This window comes from Brachycentrus maculatus, unplaced genomic scaffold (genome assembly GCF_059751285.1).
Source record: "Brachycentrus maculatus isolate JH-2025_06_01 unplaced genomic scaffold, ASM5975128v1 h1tg000004l, whole genome shotgun sequence".
NCBI classification, from domain to species: Eukaryota; Metazoa; Arthropoda; class Insecta; order Trichoptera; family Brachycentridae; genus Brachycentrus; species Brachycentrus maculatus.
The window spans coordinates 1461112-1487279 of NW_028280759.1; the positions used below are offsets into that span (position 1 = coordinate 1461112).

Here is a 26168-nt window from a genome sequence, read left to right on the forward strand (position 1 = left end):
AAGAGCATCATATGAATAAATATGTTTCTCAATAGTGTGGCAATGTGGCAGTGTTTGCGGCCGAAAGGATTCTCAGAATCTGGAAGGCGAGCGCACAGAATAGAGGATCTCTGGCAATGGACGGCACGATAAACGTTGGAATACGGATCCACTACAATTATTCTAATCACGCTGCGCATATAATCACGCGCATTTATCGGCTTCATTGCAAACAATCTAGTGTTAATTATACATAGATTACATTCTGAGCTATTATTACCACAAGTCTTGTAAACTTCTCGGAAAATGACTGTGGCATTAGATTCGTAATGACACCATGAAATATTCAACAATTACGTATCGTATTTTCATTTATAAAATGTATTTAAAGAAAAAACGCCAAATTATTAAAAATAAAATTATGCAATTCTACTATATAGCGTCCATACAAAATATTTACTATTTTTTTTTACAAAAATGTTAATAATATTAGTATATAACCACTCACCGAGTGAGTGGTTATATACTAATATTATTAACATTTTTGTAAAAAAATAAATAAGTAAAAATGTCTAACCACAAAGTAAATTCTTTAAATATTAATAATATTGAAAATATTTCATTTACTCGAGTCATATGCTATTATGCATCGGAAAATAGTGGGGATTTTCATCCATCAAACGGCAGTTTCTTTGCTTGAATGACAATTTCACATCTGAAGTCTAATATATTTTGTCAGTAAGTAAAATTATTTTTAAGTATCGGTCTATTAATAAATTTCATCAAGCCGCAAATAATAAACATTTACTGTTTTTTGTATTGAATATGATAAATTTTCATTATATACATCAACAAATTTATGGGTTTTTGACGCATAAACAAGACCAATTTATAAACAGTTTAGTCAAAAATTTACTGCCCTAGTTCAACACAGTCAAAAAACAAAAATCAGTTTGCAAAGGACGTCTTGATGATATTAATTAAAAAAAATACTAATTACAAATATCTTGTATTAATAATGGTTTTTTGAAGACCTCTATGATATATTTTTTTTTATAAAATGAAAATAATCGCAAAAATACCTTATGCTGATTGCATAGTGGCTATTCAATTAAGACGTTGTTATAGCCAATTATGAATTAATGAACGATCAATTTATTTTTGTATTAGTGCATCGATTTCAATGAACGCGTATTTAATATTGTTCACGGCTATTAATTGATCATAAATCTCCCCCATTCCCCGCAATCATTGTGTCTGCCTTTGCTGTTTGTAAATTTGGCTTCGTGCATCGTGAATCAACATGACTTCACTACCTTAGCAGTTTATTCACTAATTTCATGGTTGTCAGTTGTTACCTTTTTAATATCTTCTGTTTAATAGCGCAGGCTGTATCTAAAGCGCGTTAAACCAAAGCAAAATATTGTATTACATGCGGAGAGGTACTTAACAAAATAACACTAAAGTTCGGTGAACTTTTTAAATTCTACACTTACTTTATATTACAGAACTAACTGTCACATAAACATGCTCACCCGAGTACCGAAAATCACTCGCAAATACAAATCTCAGGCCCAAGCTCTTGAAAATCGTTCATATTGATTATATATTTATCTGATTAAATTAATTAACAAGTTAAATTATATACATATTTACCCCACAATTATTAAATGCATATATATAACCTTGTTTGCTGTAATTTAAAATAATTATTGATAAAATAATAATGTCGTTTTTAAATGTTAAAATCACCGTAAATTGTAAAGCGCCCTTGAGGTGATTTTTCACGAAAACAACGCTATATAAATTGTAATAATAAATAAATAAATAGGTTATTATTCAAATCAAAATATTAGTCGAATCATTAGTATTAATTTTTTTATATTCTAAAAAAATGTTACGTTACGAGTAGGTGCTTCAAATAAAGAAATGAAAGTTTTTTTTACATATTTTAAAAATAATTAGTTTTCATTACTTTTCAATGTTTCAACTACACATTTTACAATATAATAAATGAAAATGGATTAAATGATGACTGCGCACAGCTTTTATTTGGCATCCCTGAAATTGTGACACAACATAGTCGCCAGTCGCCATCCTGCACCAAACAACAATGGAGACATCATGCTGGAAGCCGCAGTCGGCCGGATGCCCTGTGGCATCGCTTGTTGCATAGAGATTTATTTTACCTAACTCTGTACATGCGACATCGTAATATCGATCTATCCACCCGTACAATGCATAGCATCCTATATTCGTGACGTCATGCATACCAGGTAAAAGCTATTTTGTAAATTTGTACTTTCTGCTAAGATACATTATAATATCAAGAGCTCTTCTCATTGCTCTGTAAAAAGTCGTTTTCTCGTTACATACATTACTTTCGTCGATGTTACATGTGACACGTTAATTCGAGCTTGATCTATTATCTACACAACATTCTAGAAATTAACCTGTTCCGTATTATTGCTTTACTTTGCAATGTCGAAGCTTTTTTGATATATAGTGATTATAGGTTCGTAAATTTTATCAATAACGTGAATCATCCATTTCACGTGCGCTCTATAACAGTCCTTAAGTCGTAAATTTAAATATGTATCCAACGGTTCACTTCATGAGACTTCATACTGGCTTTATTCATTTCTTGCCCATTTCTTACCTTATTTGCAATATTTGAGATGGTATAAATCAAACGTGGACAACCCCTCAATTTTTATGACATTTTACAGATGTTTTGCTTTTAAATATGAATATGAATAAGATCAACATCATTTCAAAACATCTTTTATCTATGTGGTTTACGTCAAAGTAGATTGGCCACGCTTGATTTTTTCTTGTTTTTATACTGTCTGTAATTTATTTAATTTCGCCTTTATAATAAGATTATTTTCGCCTCCGTGGTGTAGCGGTTACCGCGTTCGACTGCCAAACTGGAGTTCCCGGTTTTTTGTGTTTTTTTACTCATTTATTTATTTATTTTACTACCCTGGATTTCTTAGCATCTGTTATTTTCATATAATTAACGATCAACTTCACATTGCATCAATTTGATGCAGTGTCCTTTACACCATTGTGTACCCGCGAGGGTAAGAAGAAGAGATTTATTAACCTGGTAAGCGAGTGTCAATGTATCGAGTCATGCATAGTATCGCATGTTGTGGAGATATCTAAATCAGGACTTAAGAATTTATGTTAATTTTGAACCTTAAGTTGGAATGATTTTTATTCAGTTTTAATTGGACGAACGTCTTGCAAACGAATGCAAATGTCGCGGGTATAGTAAAGGTCTCCCGAGAATGTGCCACTCTCGTCCATCCAATTACTTGACGTTCCGTCGTGGCCATCCATCCGAGGAATATATCTCAATCGTCTCCATCCCAACGTCATGTCGGAAAACAGTGGCCGCGTCAAACGACGACTCGCTTTTACATTATACCTCGTATGCGAATTGTCGGCGTCGCAAATTGATAACATCTCTGGTTCAGGGTTGGTTTTATAGTAATATTCCCATTTACGAAGTTAATGAACTTCCCCCACACCCGCTGAAAAAGGCGCAAAGTTGGAATCTCATCCAAGTTCTCCGCCATTGTAATGTTATTACCTGCACAAAAGGGTAAATTCGTAAATTTATTAAAAGTTGTTCCCACGGGCTGGCGCACGTGACCGCATCTTGATGGCATTTTTATGTACATTTTTCAGTTCTATTTCGACGTGTTTTAAATATTAATTCGCCTGAAAAATTCTACGGCAATAATAATAGATTTTATGGCACGCTCTTCTAGGAAATTATGTCCACGAAGTTCGTCCTCTAGTTTTGTTGCATCGCGTCGTTATTTTTTTTTTCATTTAATATTCCGTTGTTGTCACGTCCTTCCGCCCGTCGTGTAAGCATCGTAATATTTTTCTTCTTTCATAAATAATAAAATGAACAGAGAAGAAACAGGTGTTCTTAATTAAAAATTATTTTCTTGTACACTAGCCTTCTGGTTTTCAGTGTATTTTTTTGGCGTAAACTTCCTTCAGACAAGTAAAAATTTCAGTACTGTGTAGTACTCACAGTCAAACAATTTTAAAACGATCCAAGTCAATAAAACCTTTTATTGTCGAACGTCAGTACTGAAAATACGCCTATTTTCATGTATGTACAACGTTAATAGTTTAGTATTGCATTAACTCCTAGTTCCTACAACATCCAAATCTTACCTTAAGCTAATGCTGCTGAAACCTCAACCCACCTGGTGTGGTGATTTTATCAGTTTTCTCCAATCTACGTTAATCGCTTTTTACTTTGTATTTGGTCTAAACACTACAAGACACGACTCCACACTAAACTTGTGTACTTTTGATTCTGAATATCCCCAATAATATTTTACACATTCTACTTGGAAACCTCACTAATAATACTTAATATTATTAAATGCGACCGAAGTAGACCGAGGTTGTCATCGCTGCATACATATGTATATCTAGTATTATTATAAACTAAGTCATGGTAGATATATATTTTTAAATATTCTCTTCTAGCACAGGCAGATTTACCTTAGTAGACAAGAGAACAATAAATCAAATAGTTCAACGTGCATACATGCCTTCTCTTCCGATGCCTGGTTTGGGCCCGTCATAACAAACCTAATAAATGTTCCACGGTTAATGTTCTTGGAAATCAAATTCTTATCACTCTCTGATCTTTTCTGTCTCTGCGCTCGGAGTCCATAGGCGAAGATTGTAATCTTCCTATCCCAAACCCTCCCCATCTCACCCCGAACTTAATTCCTTATGATATTAATACAGTAGAAAGTAGCAGGTACACAGCTACGCTGGTAGTAGTTGTGGCTGCTAGTTGCATGGCACGCCACCAGATATCAGCTGCCCTTTTCTCTGTTTTTTGTTTTATTTTGTTGTTGTTTTATATTATTATGCTTCTCTAGGAGTAACGTTAAGATAAGGAACATGGAACAGCCGTGTTTCTTACTTTAGGAATTTTGTATTGTATATTTCGAATTAACTTATATGTAGAATTGGGTGGGGGGGCCTTTGTCGACATTTTTATATAAAATATTTTAAGCATGCGAAAATATTCACAAATGTATCAATAAGTTAGTTCCATTTTGTACCGTTCATAGCACGATTACGTCTTGAATCTGGTAGAATAAAATTGAAATTTCAGCAAGGGGTTTATACTAACCTATAATAACTTACATTTTGATAAAATGCCCATCCGCATATTTACCGCTGTAAATATTAATAATAAAATAAAATCAATAATAATTTACTCACCACAGAATATGGATGTTAAATATAATTTATTAGCAACACCGGAAAACTACCTTTTTTTCGTGTCGACTTTTCCATTTTTTCTTCATTTATCGTGTGACGCGAGTCGTTTTCCACTTGAAGTTAATTATCGCCTACAATTATGTTTCCCCGCTACTGACATAGTACAACCCCCACGGACACCCCTGTACTGGCCTACCCAAGTAATTAAAGAAAGAAAATTACCCTCAATTTGTATTAATTATTATTTAAATACACACCCGCCCTATGTGGCTCAGCCGTACAATATTCATGGATATTGCACTGGCAATAACAAGCACATTGAGGGCAGTAGAATTATATTCGTAGAAGAATGACTCGAGCGATTGGAAATATTTATAAATTATAAAAAAGTAAAAACGGTTCATTAAGCTTTTATGGAAAGGAGCTTTCAATGTACTCATTCACATTGCGCTGGAGCTAAAAACTTTAGCCTGTTTTAATGGAGTAGGTAGGTGGACACTTTCTTTAACTTAACTTGCTACCTTACTTAGGTACAAAAATCTGCAATATGTATATGTGGTTTATATAATAAACCTGGTCTTATGATGTCGGTAACGACAAAACCCGGTGACTGGTCAAATAAATGAACATAAAAAACTATGTACTTATTTGTTGTTTTATTATATAAAATGCAGTTCCATCAAGAAATGTCAGTACATAATTGTACTGACATTTCTTGGTGGATATGTTGTTCAGTCAAATATGATTTCACCTAATATAAATTATTTGAAGTTTATAGCTATGAGTCAAAATATTAAGTTATAAAAATGTTAAATCATTCTTCCTTTAAGATTTGTGGGTAGGTTGTTTCTCATAATAATATAATCTGTAACATTAATCAAGATCATTGTTTATTTCCCTATTATCTCAAATGCCAACTCAATCAGTACTGCATAACGTTGCAAAACATGGATGGTAAATCAATATTTAAACTGGAATACGTTTAGAATGGCATAGCGCTGTGACCTATCGCAGTGCCTTATACCATATATGTACGTTGTAAAGCAAATCGCATATTTTATATTAAAATTTAAAGATTTATGTTATCACGAATAAAAATCGATAAAAATATTAAATTTAAAATAAATCACACGTGCTTACAACCATATTTAGTGGGAAATAGTGATTCAACATATTTCTAATTAAATGTCTTAAATTAAGAACTGTCAGTTTTATTGAACATAATATAATGTTTCTTTGGTTACTGTCCCTTGTTTAAGAAAATATATATTTAGCTTTTAAAAATATCTGCTGATATAAAAACCGATCTGAAATACTGAAAATTCAAAATCTTAAGGCCCAATATACGATAAATCGCAAGTTAATTTTCTTTTAACTTAGGAAATATTTGACGTAATTGAATTTTTTGCTTTAAACGCCGTTTAAGTATTGAAAAAAAAGTTTTTCTTCGAAATATATGTATGGTTTAGAAGAGTTATTGAAAAGAGGAGTTAAAAATGTTTTCCAGTATGTATTCTTAAAAATTGTCAAATTCCTATGTATGTAAATATATTCTAAAAAAAATTAAGCTCGTAGAAACGTCTAGCCCCTAGATAGCGTTCTGAATTTCAACGTTCGAGATTTCAGCCTTAAGAAAAAAAAACAATGTTTATTAGCCATATTTTATAAGTTCCATAATAATTTTTTCCATGAAAATTGCTGATAATATTCAGCTAACTAATGTTACCTCTTAATAGTTGACACGTTTTTTCATTTATATCTTCATCAAAAGTATCATTGTTTCATTAAACGCGTATTATATAAAGTGGTGGTCGTAACGTTATTTCTCGCACACAATCTTCATAAATCTGTCATATTAATTTTGTAAATATTCAATGTGTTCATTCAGGGGGTAGTTTAAAAAAAAACACTTACCCTCCACTAATGGCGGGGTATCAATCACCTTTTATTAGGCGAGGTGTCAGCCTGGCAGTGAGTTATTTGTGCATTTACGAATGTCCACGGAATCACGCGATATCTAACCCGTATTTTGTATTGGCTTCGGCCGTCGCCCGATTATCCCCCGACCCGCCCAACGCCGCGTTAAACTCAAACGTCAGCTTTTCCTTGTATTATCATAATCTACTCTCCTATAGTTGGCGCTTATCTTACGTCCGGGGGGTGACGGAGCTTTATCCTGAAAAAAAATGTTTTTAAAGAAGCCGTATTTGTAAATCGCGAAATTTTGCTTGAAATAAATGTAATCATTAATTTAGCACGTTTTAAGCATATATTTTATATCTACGTGTACGTCAAAAGTTTTATATCATACTTTTTTTTTAAATTACCTATCGTCCAAGTGACTCTGAAATCTAGCTACGGCTTATGCAACACCGTTTATCATGTCCCTACTCAGGCTTCAACTTTATAAGTTTCATAGCCTATGCCTACTTGTGAGTGGATTTACTCTTTATGTTTAAAGTTACTATAATTTCATGTAATTCATGAGTGAAAATTCTAGGCAAAAACACTCGCTTTTTTATATAATACTTTTTTATATAAAACATATTCAGTTTTTAATCATTTATTGGCTTGCGTTACTCAGCCTGGTATCTATTATAAAAATAACTTGACATTCTTTTCATCGTATTAAAACCGAAAAAACCTTTGTATGATCAAATATTTCAAATACTTGAAAGTGATCAGGTCAGGAGTCGGAATAGTCGGCGTGTATGTATGAAGAGAGTAATGAATGTGGAAGAGGCGGAGATTGTTTGCAAATACGGATTGGTTTGGTGTTCTATTCTCTATTGTGATGGTTATTTAGATAGTTATACACATAAACATATATGTAAATATCCTATGTATTTTATAAAGCAGTTGTCTATAAAGTGGGGATGATATCGACGTGTCCTACGTAAGTGCTCTAACTACATTTTTGTCAATTTTGAGATATTTGGTGTACGTTATCAACTGACCGTTATCTACAAATATATAAAAAAAAATTAAATACAAATAATTACGCATAGTTTTCAGACGCATAAGACGCTATCTACATGAAATTTTCGAAATGAACTGAACTCCTACACGCTAACTTCTTAATATTTTGACAAAGCATAAAGTTTTAAGACAATTTAATACATTATTTTATGGTGTTTTTAATGTATAATACTTGTTTAGAACTTCAGATAAAACCGTTAATTAATAAAAAAAAATACGTTGAAAAATTCTTCAAAGCTCTCTCCTGTAAAGTAACAGATTTGCAGATAGAGTACTTTACGTAGGGGCCGTCGATATGATGTTTATGTCTGTGTGTACCAACCAAGAAGGACCGATTTCCCTTTTTTAGCGAATATAAGAAAGTAAGAGTATTTTCCAATATTTATCTATAAAAGCACTGCGCTCATTGTGATAGTTTGCCATCACGCGTTAGCCGGAGCGAGTGCACTCTATGTTTTCTCCGTCCACGTATCGTATAGGTATACTAAATCCTCGAGCATCCAATCCGCGAAACATTTCTCATGTGAAGAATGAACACTGAACCGGATGGTACAAAGTCGCCGCTAGTACCTACAGATGCTCAAGCTGCCTCCGCACTCTGCTGCATAATTTACTCTACAACCCGTCAATGTAAGGGGAGTCATAGAAAAATGTACTTACATAGAAAGAGTCAAATTTGATTATAATTATGGTTATCAGATGAGAGAATCTCAAATAATAACTAGTTATATTTCTTCTTCTTGGATCCATCCCAACTTATCGTCTTTGTAGACTGTTGGGGTCAGCTCTCCTCGTCCTCAGGTTGCAAGTCCTGTGTCATGGACAACGTCACCTAGGCAATGCATTCGAATCATGTTTTCTTTCTGAATTCGTGAATTCTTTGCTCTTCCTATAGATGTCTTTCTAGGAAGATCCATGGCGATTGCCTGGTTCACAATATGATCAAGTGTAAAATGCAAGATTTACCAATTTAAAAAATTGTATTTAAACGCGTAATAAAGATAAAATTAAAGTAATTTATGCTTAGCGAAAAACTAATCTTATATAATGATTTATCTGACTAAGGTGGTCCCATAGTCGATATTGCTTATATTTTGTTTTGTTCCTCTTTTTTGACAATTTCGTATGTCATTTAAATAATGCATATTAAAATTCTCTTCCAAAAGTAAATTTTTATAGATTTTTTCCTGGATCATCATTTTTGGCACTTCAGAAATCAGCTGTTACGAAAACCGCTATATTGTATCCATCAGATTTGCCAGTTGCGGAATATCTGAGTTGCGCTAATCTTGTAAAATCTATGTCGGATTTGAACAGTTTTTTTTTTACACTGTGGTAGCGGATTTGCATTGGTAATAATATGCGCTATGCGCCAAGGCAGTTCAGCGGATTGCGACTATATTACTTCTCTATGTGTTATACGGCCGTGGATCCTCGCTGTCTGCCACAGAGTTGGCTCCGGTTACCGGCAGCCACTATCCGCTATCCGCTATCCACTCTCCATCCCGCTGCAGTCTGCGCATCCTGCGGCCGGCCGAGGCGCTATAATCCGCGCGGCGGGAAACATTTAAAACATTGTTCCGCACGTGATCTCATTTATTCCGCCGCACTCGGAGCCCCTCGCGGGATGCACTGTGCTGCACTCGCTCCCGCCTCCGCCCGCTCGGACGCGGTGATGAATGGGCGCCTTAATGACCGCCCGATGGTCGTGCGGATGGTTGGGGAATTCGCCGTCCCGGAAAACTGTTCCATTTATGTTATGCAAAAGTGTGTCTCATTGCGATATTCCGTTTGCACTCCACAAATGTTTTAAAAAACTATCCATTTGGATGACGCCTAACCTCATTTTCTCGCGTGTAGTCGAAATGACCTACAGTTTCAGTTAGTCGAGTAATAAGCGCCGAGACAGTTAGCTGAGATGACGTCGTAACGAGTACTAACTATTTTCGTTAACTAGGGTGCGCGATCGTTGTTCTTTAACAATTTCGAGATCTAACTTTACTTAGTCCGTTTTCACGGGCCTCAATCTTCTTCCTCTCTAGCCTTCTGTTCTCCACTGCTGGATATAGGCCTCTTCCGCATCCTTCCATTTTCTTCGGTCGGTTGCTGTTTGCAGCCAGTTTCTACCCCCACAGCGGCTTTGTCGTCGGACCATGTTTTTCGAGGTCTTCCGACGCCTCTTTTATTCCGTCATCTAAAAAAAAATGGGGTCAATCTTGTGGGAACCTGTCTTGCAATATGGCGTCAATAGTGTTTACATAATCCACTTAGAACAAAGAAATATTTTCCCGGAACAAAGAAACACTTTTTTGATCATTTTATAAGTTACTTAGTTTCGGTCTTTTGGCTATTTCTGAATATTAAAAAAAAATACAATTTTAATCGGGTTAATTTATTACAAATGAACGTTTCCTCCGCCGGCTGGTGCGATAATAGCCCGAGTTGATATCTTTATTCACGTTGCGCGAGCTGATAGAGATCATCATTTAGTTCCCGATGCGAACAGTGAACCGGGCCTCGGGGTAGGCTATGCGGCCGTACGCGGAACAGTTACGTACGTTCGGGCTGTATATCAAACAAATAATTGCCGAACTTATCGAAAATCGGCTACTAAAGCTTTCCATGGCCCCGGGTCGGGTCACACTCTATACCCGACATGTTATTCCGACATTAGCCCGTTGTTCCACTCCAATTCGACCGCCGTATGCTAATCACACTATCACTGCAGCTAATAGATGAATTCCTAGAATTTGAGACACTCTGAAACCTCTCTACGGTGTGAAAGGAATTCTAAAATGGCAATCACGTATTTTTTGCCATGTACTTTCATTTTTTCACGTTTAATTTTCTTGAAAACTTTTACTTACCGATATTCCGAGGATTCCATACACTCTTTTAACCGATTCCCAATGCTTGGGTCGTTTATGTCGGTTATTTAGAGCTAGTTATGATAAATCGCTTATTCATATTTTCACAATAGAGATGTGTATGATCGGTCGATGTAATACATATTCGCTTTGAATAAGCGCAGTTTATATTTATGTCTAAATTAACAAATAAAGAGTTAAAAATATTTTTAGACAAGTAACTCAAAATGACATGCATAGGTACACAAGTTTGGTTTATTTTAATATAAAGTGGACCTCGGAGTATATTGAAAATTTCAATGCTTACATCTGTTTAATTCTGTGATGAGATTCTACCTACGGAAACCTCATAAACCAATGTAAGAATATCGTTGTTCATCCATAATTTTCTGAACTTAATTTATGGAAATAAGTTATCCCAATTTAAAGTGATATAAATATATTTTCAGTGCCCGTTAAGGGGTCAATAAATTTCGTCAATGGACCATAACAATAAATATTTTAAATCACAATCATCTATTGCATTATTACAATATATAGTGGTGTTTTTCTAACCATATTGAGTTATGATAGTTTGCTCTAATTAAGTACTTCAAAGACCATGCCGGTGAGGTTAAATCGTCGAATCGTTTCTGCACTACTTTGCTCTTCTCTCAAACCACTAATAAACATTAATGAAAATATACCCGGACCTCCTTTCAGTCTAAAATATTAGAATAACGTACAAATTAATCTTATGTGATATTTTTAATTCAACGTGATTGTTATTTTTTGTACTCATATAATAGGATTTCACTTAAAACTCAAGAACGGCCATCTTGCTCTTGTGTTTTTTTTTATATTATTTTTTTAATAGCATTTTACCATTGTAATTTTACAACATTTTGAGTGTGTCCAAATACTTGTTCACAAAATCTGGATTATCTCCAATTACAGGAGTCATTTTCATAGTATTTGGACACACTTAAAATGTTGTAAATAAATTATCTGGTCAAATTATAAGCTTAATAATAAAAATGAAAATGGTATTTTCTGGCGTTTCTCATGTGTGTGATTATAATCCAGGATTCGGACCTCGCATACTAATATAAGAGTTTCTGCTTAATAAAAAGCTTCTTTACATCTCACCAATAGATGTCTCTAGTGAAGTTCTAGTGATTCAAGAACAAGGTTTCTAAATTGGTTCATATATATAGAACTTCCAAGAATTTGAGTAGTGTGGTTGTCAATAATGGGTAGAATTGGTGAACGTTATACGTGTGTAAAGTGATCACTTAAACCAGCCTATGACGGTCGTCAGCCCCGTAAATGTCCAGACTTCCATATTCTTCTTCGTCTTTGATGAGATGTTAAAAATAATATCGTAATTTTATATTTAATTGCAATTTAAAAAGATAAATGTGCATTTCAGGCTCCATAAGTATGTAATATAAATGCAAACGTTAGCTAAAAATTCAATTAAACATATATTATTTTATTTTTAGTAAAACATCATATATATTTTCTTTTCAAACAAGTTGTTTCTGTGGCCTGCAATAACCAGGTAAATGCAGTATTAAAATGCATGAACTCTCCGCGGTTATATCCACTGCATCACCGGCAAGAGATTTAGTTGCATGCAGTCGGTAAAGGGGAGTTTGCCGGTACCAGTTAACCTTCAACCTTACGTATAGTAATTTTATATTCGTATTGAAGTTCATTATTTGCCCTCTCTGTAACATCCAATCAAATTATTTTAATTATATTTTCATTTATAGTTTGAAGTAAACATAAATGCTCCAAACGCTGCGAATATTATTATGTACGTGTTATTCGCTAAGAAAATATCGCTCACTCCTTTCAAGAACGTCATAAATCTAAAATCGTCAATTTTCAGTTGTGCGTGTTTTCGGAATGCCCAGAAAATGTACTATATCCCAGCAAAAGAGGCGTATTTGTAACTTAATATTTACCCGCTACAGGGCAGAAAGTGTTGTTTTTGCATTTTGAAGAAAAGGTAATGTTTAATTATTTTTTTAAACATACTAAATACTTTTCAAATGGAGAAAAAACCTTCAGGTTTTACCTAAAAAGATCTGTTGCACAATAAAAAGTTGAATAAGTGGCTTGATATTGATTTTTAATACATTGTGTTATATTTTTAAACTTTAAAAACGTTCTCCTGAAAAATCAAGTTTTTTGATTTATGACGTTCTTGAAAGGAGTGAGCGATATGTACACACACATGTATTTGTAATCTGAAGTTTTCTTTTCATATTAACAGTTTGTAGTTTACTTATAATAGTTTATTGAAACACATTTCTAATCAAAATTTGCGTTATATTTTAACGGTGGCTTTTAATTTATATTCATATGAAAAAGGGTTAGTGCGGTGTTTTCGCACCTTTCGTTTAATTCTTAATTTTTATTTAACACATTCGGACAATCTGCCGAGGCACGGAACGGCAATTTTATCATAAATATATGTAAAAGTTAATTTTTATTAAATCTTTATAGTTTTATACCACGCAGCTACCGCGGTTCACTTCACACCTTAGAATAGGTGAATGTGAATATTTTATTTTAAGTGTTTTCTCTTACTTTTTTTTCATTTCTTCTTACTCGTGGATGGAATAAATCTACATATTTATCAATAATTATTCATCAATCATATTTCTTGTGGGCATGTCCTGACTAGCGATAAGCTCGAGGCCATTTTAATCACAAATCAGTATTATAAGGAAAGATTGAAGGGAGATACGGTTTAATAACAAGAAGCGTCGTTTGGCTGAAAAACTTCGGTGAATACTTTTATTTCAGTACCATAATAATTATTCAGAACACCTGCTTATAAAATGAAGATATCAATGATTATTGCGAGGGAAGAAAAATGATGAAGATATCAATACAGCGGTACAATTTTATACCAGGAAATGTTGATGCACTGGATACAGCTACACTTGAATCCCTCTTATTTAATATCCATCCCTTGAATATGCATAGCAGATGTCTCGAGTCGATAGATAAACATCGCTTTACTAACAGATCGCTCGCATCACTCCTCTCGCTATATTCATACACTCCCCGGTGTTTCGGCAAATAGTTTTTGCCATCGTCGTGCTCGATTTTTTTCCTCTCTTAAAAGTGTTAACAGGTCAAATCAATTTGATCAAATATCTGAAAGAAGCTTAATATGTCTCGTTAAATTATTTTTCTAACGGATCGAGAAATCCGATAACCTGTTATAATAAAATATTAATACATCTATGATATAATAAAAGTACAATAATGTTTTAAATCTCGATAATTTTTCTGCTCACCTACATCCGCACCCAATGTTGCATAGGGCACTGCATCAAATTGGTGCAATATTTGGATGAAAAAAAAACACTCTTTATTTGACCCCCCTTGGAATCGAACCCGGGACCTACAGCGTGGTAGCCAAACTGGAAACATGGAGGGGGACTCGATAGTACAGTAGTAAAGTTTCACCTCGTCTTCAAGTATAAGTTAAAATATATCGATCTTAGAAAAAGAGAAAAACTAAGTTATAATGTAGATAATTAAATTTCAAAATCAGTCTTAAGTTTAAATATGCATAATTTAAGATGGGGACTAACGAAACAGGGTAAGAAATCTGTCATCGGGCTACCAGTGAGCCCTTTTAACGATTACAAACTAAAAGCTGCAGTATTTAATTAATGCAATTTCAAATTACCTGACGACTGGCCTATGTAAGTACAGCGCATATATGCAGGTATACTATTTGTGTATAGCCATGACCTACCAGCTGGGGGCGGTAGAATTATTAGGTACGGAGTTATATGATTACGCCTCGTATCGGTAATGGACCGAGGAAGTGATAGAGGCCGACCCGGGACGTGAACCAGCGCTCGTACCACGTGATAATGTGATCACATTTTCACCGATTATTACTACAATTACCGTGTAATCCCAACGTGTGTTACGTGTTCTCTGGTGCAAATTGCCACTAATTTTTGAGGCCAAATAGAATAATAATTACATATAAGTATGTATAATTCAATATTTATTAAAATAGCAATATGACTTCATATTGTGATATATTAAAATTGTGCTGAGTTTATCATACCGCGAAATTTTGAGGATTCAAGCGGAAAATACTCCAGATCTCAGAGCCGAAATTCGAGACTGTATCACAGGAATAAAAGTAGGACAAACAGAATCAAGTTATAGCAGCGCGGGGAACGAGCCCCATACCTAATATCAAATAGTATAAACGTATACAAGAGCATCAGCGATCATGAAAACGATGATATTTAACGACAATATATGAAATCATCAAAATCAGAACCAAAAAAAGAATAAACAAAACGTGGCTAAGACCAATGATGACGTATTTGGTGGAGACAAGAGCCGACACAATCAGAATCAAAAACCTACTCCGAGTATCGGAAATGAAAGTTTTAAGGGCCATTACAGGAGGAGGCTCAGAGACAGAATTCGAAATGGAGATATTAGGCGGACCTGTAAGATAGAAGATGTCGTTTGATGGAGTAGAGAAAGAAGAAGATTTTGGAGAGACCATATCAACAAGATGGATGGATCAATGCGGCTAACGAGATACCACCGGGTCACCGCTTTCCCGGAAGACCACCAAAGAGATGAAAGGATAGCTGGGCGCCAACATCAGAGGAGTCACTTTCTTTAAGAAAAAAAAACAGTTCTCAGATCTAATATAAGAAGAAAAGAAAAAAGAAAATATTAATTGGTCGTCTTTACGGCTATCGAAACAAGGCATTATTCGCCCGCGCAAACTAGATAATGTAATTAATCCTAATCGTAATTTCCATTTGTACATTCGCAAATACCGCGATGTTTCGACGTTCTACGCGTGGTTTATTAACGAGAGCGAATAAATAAGCTTGATTGAATCGGAGTTGGGCAGATCGACACGTGATAATTACAGGCATTGTGGCCGCGGCCGTGTTAACACTAGCCCGAGGGAAGATCACCTACCGATCACCGATTACCTCTGCAGCCCGCAACTGAGGGACGCGATGGGTATGCTTTGCCCACACTCCAATTCTGGCCGTGCTTCCTACATATGTAACGGAGATCTGTACACCGTGTGTTGTGTTATTCTCGAGCCTCCCCTCACCGCCCACAGATTGCTCTCTCCTCCACACCCTTTGTCGCGCTACGGCAGGAAGGTACCTCATTAAAATGAAATCTAGGAAATTACATTCTTTTCCGTGGAGCGAGCTACCGTCCCGTTCCTAGTACACTTTTCTCCGGTTCCGTAACAAAATTTTCTGTACAGGTGTGCACTGGGTAATTGAGAAAATACCACCAATTAATTATTTTATATAATTAGTAAATCGTTTAGTACGGTGTACGTTTTGTTTGCATTTTTAGGAGCCAAGTTTAATCAACATCTACAAAAGGATCCGGATACATAGAATTTAATTCGAGATTAGATAAGGACATACGACAAACGTATCAACTGGTGTTTGTATCTTCTAACCCTTATCCGCATCCAATGTTGTGTAGGGCACTGCATCATATAGAGCAGTATTCTTTTGGTATTCATAAAGGCAAGATCTTACGTTTCAGTCGTCCATGGGGATATGTATTGTATAAATATTATGTGAAATAATATCAAAATTATTGAGTAAAAATCGCTTATATAATTATAAGCGATTTTTACTTAAAATAATTTTGAGCCCCCGGGAATCGAGCCTGGGACCTACAGCACGGTAGCTGTAGGAAACGCTGAAGCTTAAGCGATGATAAAGATCAAAAACCTTCAATATCAAAGTCCTGTTATGGTTCCGTGGTTAGCATCGCGGACTCTTGAGTTTCTGGGTTTGAGCTCCAAACCTGTAACCACATTTGATGCAAAAATAGTTTATTTGAAATAATTATCTAACGAAAATATATATTAATAAAAAATAAAGCATAAATTACTTTAGATTTGAAAACGTCAATAAAAAACATGTACTGTTCTTTTCGTACAAGAAGCTTATTTATTCCGAACTTGAAGGATGTTTATGTTCTTCGCCGTCAGTAAACGGTAGGTCGTAGAACGGTTCGAATCGAATGGAGAGCATCCAATAAGCGATTTTCTTTCTAATTTCTCAATACCTTGGCGGTATTTTCACATAATGGAATACATTCCTCGTTAGAGTCCACCACCCTCCGTACTAGGTGACTGCAGAGTACACCGCAGGATGTGCGGTGAGCAGACTACTTGTACCCGCGCTGCATTCCGTTAAGTTGGCTTCCCGTTGTATGGAAATTTCAGTGCCGGCGCGGCGTCGTGTTTAGGATTGCTCGATTATAAAACCGCTACCATAATCGCTCTCCGATCCCGTCACGAACCATTCTTTCTCGTCGTCATTATTCGTCTATTTGCTGAATTACCGCCTGCAGACGACTTTACTGCTAAACAAACATTAGTCGAAGGATTCCGCAGTTTTCTGCCACAGTTCTGAATATCATATTTACTTTTTTTTTAGATAGGACTTGCATTTATCATTTACCTTGCTTGTTATGTACAAGGTTTATAGATCATTTCGTGGATTTTTGTTTCTTCTAACTAATTCAATGTGTTTTTTTTTATTTGAATCTGTGTTGGGAACAGGAGGGATAATCTAGTGTGGACCAATCGGGAACTTCTCAGCATTTGCTCATTGCTGGGAGGAAACCACGTATACTCCTCGGGAGAAGGCGGACTGTTGGTTGTCATTAGCAGACCTTTCGTTCCGCTAGAAGAGGGTTCGGCATTTTGTGTCCTAGCTTGGTTTATGTTACCAATGTCCTTCACTATTTTTATCATGTATGATACCACCTCTCGTGACAGTTCCTTATGAACTATCATATAGAAATATCATATTATTTATTGATTCGGCATTAACTTTGTGGAATGACATCATATTTACTACATTTATTCGTTGCAAAGTTTAGAATAAACACTGGAAAAGTATCATTGTTTATAAGTGGTTCCAAAATGACTCTACTGGGGTCTATTCATTACAATTCCCCGCTTCACGTCCCGAAAAGATAAAGATACATTCTGGTACTAATTAAGCAACCCCGTTATAAATTTTACTAACTGGCGATTCCCGTAATGTGCCTTCTGAGACTGGACTTGATACTTCTTCGGGACAAACTACATTTATCTCTCTCGGTATCTACTTAGGTGCGATACATAAATATATTTAGAAGTTCATATGTATTTATGTATGAATTTTATTTTTTTGTTTGTATATTAATCGTCTTAAGGCCTTCTTACTCGTAAACATAGAATTCAGTAAGCGACCGGCTGTTCGGTAAGCGACTATTTTTTCAAAACGAAAATGGTGTTTTGAGAAGAAAAAAAATCAAGTACGTTAAACGTTACCTGGGTTTCAAGAAAATTAAGTTGCGGGCTAATGATTAATAATAATAATAATAATAATAATAAAACCCTTATCCGCACCCCGTTTATATGAAGCAGTGCACAGGGCACTGCTTCATAAAAACGCAGTGTTATCTTGATCGTTTACACATGAAGGAAAGGTGATCAGCCCTCCGCTTCAGGTACCAGTCCAGGGTAATATTGAATAAATATTTCAGTGAAAACATCACTTATATTTATTTGACCCCCCTGGGAATCGAACCCGGGACCTCCAGAACGGTAGCCGAGAGTGCTGACCATTACACTACGGAGGCGGACGCAACTTAATTTTCTTGAAACCCAGGTAACGTTTAACGTACTTGAGTTTTTTTTATAAGAAGAAAAAAATCAAGTTAGGTAAACGTTACCCGGGTTTCATGAAAATTAAGTTGCGGGCTAATGATTACTGGGCTTTAAACGTAATAATAAAAACCGTATGTTACGGATCGCACGAAACAATCTGACGAGGAAGCCATCAGCCCCATACCACTGTTGGGAAATTGAAATATTCTTATGCCTAGTAATAAATATATTTTCTATTTTCTACGTATTTATCTGATAATATGAATGTAAGAAAGAACCTTCGGATGAATACATTTTAAAAATTCTTTATTAAGTAATTTTATTCGTCTTGCGTAAGGAATATTATGAGCTAGCAAGGGGAGAGATCAGTCATCGGAAGCTTTTCATTTAGGGTTCTATATGCCTCCCTGGACCAACCGATGTTTATTTCTCACTTTGCATCATGTTATTAATGTTCAACTAGGTGTAGATAAATAAATATTGTCATAATTCTGACACATCACAACAGGTACGTTGCATTCGATCTGTTTTACATGCCATAGACGTATTGAAATGGCTCAATTGATTTTTGTGTCGACAAGCCAAACCGGATTTAATTGGGAATAATGAGTGGCTACGTGTGAATAGCTGTTAACTTGTCCATCACTCCTCAATCTTGTCTAGTGGCTGGTAGTTTGTGTTGTCTGCTAATACTATTTATTGAATATTATCCGTGCGGCCATGTCACGCGGTGGCGAGCGCATTAATATTCCGACTTCGTTAATTAAAAGTGGAAAAACGGACGCTTCGTTAGTGTTTGATGGACATAGGAACTGTTGTTGTTTTGTGCTCATTTATCGGGAGGGTAGAGCGGATCAACACCATCTACTGAATCATTTTACATTTTTCTTCTGTTTTTTTATTTGCCTATACCTTTACTGTACCTTTTATTGCTTTAAATTTTACATTTTGCCCTTTGTTTTTCACTCTTGTTAACCTTAATACATCTACGTTGAGATGTCAAAAGTATAAAAATAACTCCTAACTGTAAACTTCACACTTCGACATTTCAATTTTATTTATTTCTATCATAAGATTTGAAACACATACAAATCTAACTGCGCGATACATGTATGTATGAGTTGGATGACATTTTTATTAGTTTTTGAAATTGACATTTAAAATAGGAAACTAACCCCCGACAATTTTTGTTATTAAAAAAATAACAATTTCCCATCGATAAATTAAAATATATAATTCATCAATTGATTCGGCAGTCACTTTGTGGTCAAATCTATCCATTTTTAATTTAAGTTTTACTTAGTATATACCACTATTTCTTTAAATCAACTGTGACGCGTGTTTCGATGCATTCCGTATCGTTTGAAAATGATGGTATTTGCTAAGTAAAACTTATATTAAAAATAAAATACATATTTATAATGAAGCGAAATTACCTTTTATCCAGCCCCGTTTTCCCCTTGCCAGTTGAGATGAAATGAGCATGGTCAATCTGTGAAGGCGCTACGTCAATCATCCTCTCAGGTGTGATGTGTGATGATACCGTGTGAAATCTGCAGGATAGTCTTGTTCACATCGTGCTAGAGGAAACCGTACCACCATACCACCATACCACCACACCGAACTGTACACTGCGTACCGTGCACCTCAATCATCATGTAGATTCAAGTTATTTGGAAATTTTACAACCAGAATGAACCAATCTCCTCCGCATAACGACAGCAATATAAACAAGTACTTAGTGGTGTAGAAATACTGATATTATTAAGGCTGAGGTCTCAAACGTTCAAATTCAGAACGCGACTGGTTGCGCTAGGAGCTAAAAGTCTTTCCGCGCATATTTAAAAAAATAAACATTGTTATTTGGTTTTTATAAAAATATATATTGAAAAAATATTTTTTAACTCCTTACCTTTCAATAGTTCTTTTCTTTTCAAAACCATATATTGATTTGGAAGACAAACTTATTTTTTCAATACAAAAACGGTGTTTTAAGCAAAAAATTCAATGGCGTCAAATGTTACCAGGGTTTAAGGTGAATTAAGTTGCGATTTATCGTATGTTGGACCTTAAGTTGGTGCAAGAAGGCTATGTTATTAATTATTTTATTTAGGTGTAAAAAATCGTACTATTATAGATCATCAAGTGAATAAATTACAACGTTTATATTTGTCGATTATATTTTTAAACGGTTATTGAACGTCACTATATTTTTTACTGTATTTTTCCTGAGTTTGGTTAATTTGATAACTTGTATCAGAATCTCATCGGTCGATTACGGTGCCTTTTACGATTGTTAGCAAACAGGGGGTGAAATACGCTTTATTTTGACTTTAACCGAGTAATAAAGCCGGAGATGTAATCTCGACAATTATTTACGTTTGTTGTGTGGAAATGGAAAGGAAAACCGAAGCCATTCGTCATTTTTATCGCTTTCAGTTTTATAACCGTGCGCTTTTAATTTCAAGAGTCGTAGGTAATTTGTGTACTTTCTAAATTCGGTTTATTCTAAGTTCGTGACTTTCCGCCTTGGGTCGTCCGAGTCACTACTGCAGCGGTGGAGAGAACTAGTAACTTATTCACGCTAACGCCTTGCTAACACAGTAAAACCTCGATATAACAGACTTATTGGGGGGAAGAAGTGTCCGTTAAAACTGAAAGTCCGTTATATAAAAATAGGTTTAAAATAAAATGTATAACTTAAAAAAAAAAAAATATGACCACTGTGTTTAGATATTTCAAATTCAAACCCTTATCCGGACCCCAATGGCGCATAGGGCACTGCATTATACAAACACAGTGTTATCTTGATCGTTAACACACGAAGGAAAGGTGATCAGCCCTCCGCTTCAGGTACCAGTCCAGGGTAATATTGAATAAATATTAGAGTGAAAAAATCACTTATAATTATTTGACCCCCTCTGGGAATCGAACCCGGGACCTCCAGAACGGTAGCCGAGCGTGCTGACCATTACACTACGGAGGCTAGATATAAATAAACAATACAAAACACAAACCAAATTCTATTTTTTATTTTATTTTTATCAAGCGAGTGATTTAAGCTATATACATTGTAATAACAATAAATAAAGGATATAGGAGAACTTGAAAGCGGTCAGGTTACGAGTCAAAATAATCGGCGGGTATGTATGAGGAGATGCATAAACGTGGAAGAGGCGAAGAATGTTTGGCAAGACAGAGTGGTGTGGCTTTCTATTCTCTCTGCCTACCCCTGCGAGGAAGCGGCGTGATGGTCGGTTAGTTTGTTATATAAGAGGAGATATTTTTATTATATTTACCATCTTCGGATATTTGTCGTGAAGTGACGTTGCTGTTTGATATCAACGCGCTTCCTTTCAGTAATCCTACTTTGAAAAAGGAATCAAGTTTTTTTTGCACTTCAGAAATGTTGAGACACAATTTGTGATTATCATGGCCGCTAAGAATTGTTTACATGCGTCGATAGGCATGTTTTATATTAACTTGACGTTTTTATTTTTTTTACACGAGACCGGATTTTTTGTCCGTTATATCTGAAGTTCGTCCGTTTTAAATAGAGGTCCGTCATATCGAGGTTTTACTGCACTACTCAATCTCAAGATTTATAAGTGGAAAGCTCGCGCTAATACTGTACATACACTTAATACATATTACGTTTATCATACATTAGTACTTATCTTTATTGCCAATATTTATAATTATGCGACAATTTTCACGCTAATAGGCGATTAAATGTTAAATAATTAACAATTTGTTATCGAGATAAAATTATTTATATGTAGTTATTTTCTTGATCGGGGAATGTTTTGCTAATGGTAACATCTCAGCTAACGGGTGAAATATTAAGTCATTCTAGGTATGCTTTTTTCGAAACTTTACCACTATAATAAACAAATGTTGTTAAATGTGCCCTCGGCACGGAAATCCCAGTGACGACACAATATTATAAATAAATTAATAATGAGTATATACTACTTTTTTTAAATAGTGGTTTTCGCTAATGAAGGCCAGGCAAGTCAGTGCTGACTTGGTGCTGCTATCGTATAAATAGATTTCACGTCAGTATAGCGCTCTCGCGTCAGTGCTGACTTCAATGTTCACGACTGATGACTCCGTGTAAGTCAGTTCTGAGATCAGTAACTGATTCAATTTAAATCCGGATATATTTCGGTATTTTCGTTTTTATCAGTTGATCATGTGCGCTGTGTACTTATGCGACAATAAACCCAGTCCGTAGCATACATGCCACGACAGTGAGGTACCTATTTGACAATAAACCCTGTCCGTAGCATCATGACCCGACAGTGAGGTACCTATTTGACAATAAAGCCAGTCCGTAGCATAATGTCCCAACAGTGAGGTACCTATTTGACAATAAACCCAGTCCGTAGCATCATGTCCCGACAGTTAGGTACCTATTTGACAATAAAGCCAGTCCGTAGCATAATGTCCCAACAGTGAGGTACCTATTTGACAATAAACCCAGTCCGTAGCATCATGTCCCGACAGTGAGGTACCTCTTTGACAATAAAGCCAGTCCGTAGCATAATGTCCCAACAGTGAGGTACCTATTTGACAATAAACCCAGTCCGTAGCATCATGTCCTGACAGTGAGGTACCTATTTGACAATAAACCCAGCATGCATGGCTCGACAGCGAGTTGGGATATCGGGCACCGGCGCGCGGCGGATCGGTGGCGGATCGCGTTCCCACGGCGCGCGGCGGGAGTAGTTGAACCCGATGCGAGCAGTGCTATTATCTCCTAACTCGCTCCGCCTACAGCGGCCTACGAGCGTTTCGTGAACGTGCCCCCGCTAACCCGCTAACCCCGGTTATCCGCGCGGCCTGATTGAGTTATTAAAACAATAGCAATTACGATTTCTATATTCGCTTAATTTTTTCCATTGATCTTAGCGCCGCATTTTTTTTACTAATACATTTATCGCGATTCGAATCTTGTTGCTAACGTTTTTTCTCATATTAAAGTATTTTCATTTTTCTGTATATGTATATATATATATATATATATATATATATATATATATATATATATATATATATATATATATATATATATATATATATATATATATATATATATATATATATATATATATATATATATATATATATATATATATATATATATATATATATATATATATATATATATATATATATATATATATATATATATATATATATATATATATATATATATATATATATATATATATATATATATATATATATATATATATAATATATATATATATATATATATATATATATATATATATATATATATATATATATATATATATATATATATATATATATATATATATATATATATATATATATATATATATATATATATATATATATATATATATATATATATATATATATATATATATATATATATATATATATATATATATATATATATATATATATATATATATATATATATATATATATATATATATATATATATATATATATATATATATATATATATATATATATATATATATATATATATATATATATATATATATATATATATATATATATATATATATATATATATATATATATATATATATATATATATATATATATGTATATGTATATGTATATGTATATATATATATATATATATATATATATATATATATATATATATATATATATATATATATATATATATATATATATATATATATATATATATATATATATATATATATATATATATATATATATATATATATATATATATATATATATATATATATATATATATATATATATATATATATATATATATATATATATATATATATATATATATATATATATATATATATATATATATATATATATATATATATATATATATATATATATATTATATATATATATATATATATATATATATATATATATATATATATATATATATATATATATATATATATATATATATATATATATATATATATATATATATATATATATATATATATATATATATATATATATATATATATATATATATATATATATATACATAAATAAATATAAAAAAAACTTTCTTCCTGCCTACCCCTGCGGGGAAATGGCGTGATGGTAGTGGTTGGAGTAAATTTATGTGAAAATGCATAGTAAATAAAGTATTAACGTAACAAATTTCGTCATTAATTGCAATCTTGCTCCAAGAAATTGGATAAAATTATAATAAAGAAGTGGATAAAATTATAAGTCAGTTTGTAATTTGTTGAAGCTTTTCACTATGATTCCTTCCTCATATAAACATTTTTCAGCCAAGAAATTTTATTGAACCTTTTTTGATACATTTTTACGAAAAGTTATAATTCACATTTTATATGATGTCAAACAAAGATTCTTCTTCTTATTATAAGCCCTGCGGCCTTTTTTTAAGTGGGATTAGCCTCCTGCGACGTCGATTCCCAGCTATCGGCCCATCTCTTTGGTGGTTTGCCCGGGAGTCTACCATGGGGTTGGCCGTACAGTGCGATGCGGGGGAGTCTGGATGGTTCCATTCTCCTCACATGCGCATACCATTGTCTCCTTCGTTGCCTTACCCACCCATAGATTATTAATAATTAATTAAAACATAGATTAATGTTGGAAAATATTATCGGCAGGTACAGGCAACACATCGAGTGATGGCACATACAAGCCCTCCTTCCTCACTGACCAGGAGCTGAAGCACCTGATCCTGGAGGCGGCCGATGGCTTCCTGTTTGTGGTCAGCTGTGACACCGGCAGAGTCATCTACGTGTCCGACTCTGTGGCCCCTGTCCTAAACTATTCACAGGTAATATATTTATTTTAATGGTGGTATAGTATTTATATTTTTCCAGTATGGTGTAGGTGGTAGGGGAAGTCGGCTTGTTGTTACAGAGGCAAGTTTTTACAACTTAACCCTTAGAGTGCGAACCGTCGATAGATCGACTCTATTATTGCGTATAAAGTGCGGAGCGTCGGAATACCGACTATTGTGCAGTTTGATTTAGGTATCGACCTGTACGGACGTGTCTTAGCGCGCGCATGTATAACGTTTTTAATAAGTTCATAACATTTATAAATAACCATTTAAAATTATTTTGCTGTTAATTTAACATTGATTTTTTTTTTTTTTTAAGTAAAAGTTTTTTATTTCTACCTACAAAATGTCAAATTCGTCAAGTAGTGATGGTGAAAAGCAATTAGCAATTTATGCAAAATTTGTGAAAATAAGCTCAGCACTATAAGGATTAAATAACTCTTCTACCATAAGGTCCTGCAACGTGTATGTCATACAGTATGCATAGGTGTCATGTCCGCAGGTC

At 34.2% G+C, this 26168-nt stretch overlaps 1 protein-coding gene across 7 annotated transcripts in view; it reads left to right on the plus strand.

Moving 5' to 3' along the window:
- The window catches only part of tgo (Aryl hydrocarbon receptor nuclear translocator homolog tgo), a 133759-nt gene that overhangs the window by 94388 nt on the left and 13203 nt on the right, over nt 1–26168 (plus strand). For 4 of the 7 annotated variants that reach the window (XM_088275467.1, XM_088275407.1, XM_088275117.1 and 1 more), the window contains one exon: nt 25482–25654. In XM_088275467.1, coding sequence (XP_088131593.1) covers nt 25482–25654 — 173 coding nt within the window. The remainder of the gene's footprint in view (nt 1–25481; nt 25655–26168) is intronic. The other 3 variants (XM_088275541.1, XM_088275186.1, XM_088275331.1) reach the window with 1 other exon arrangement.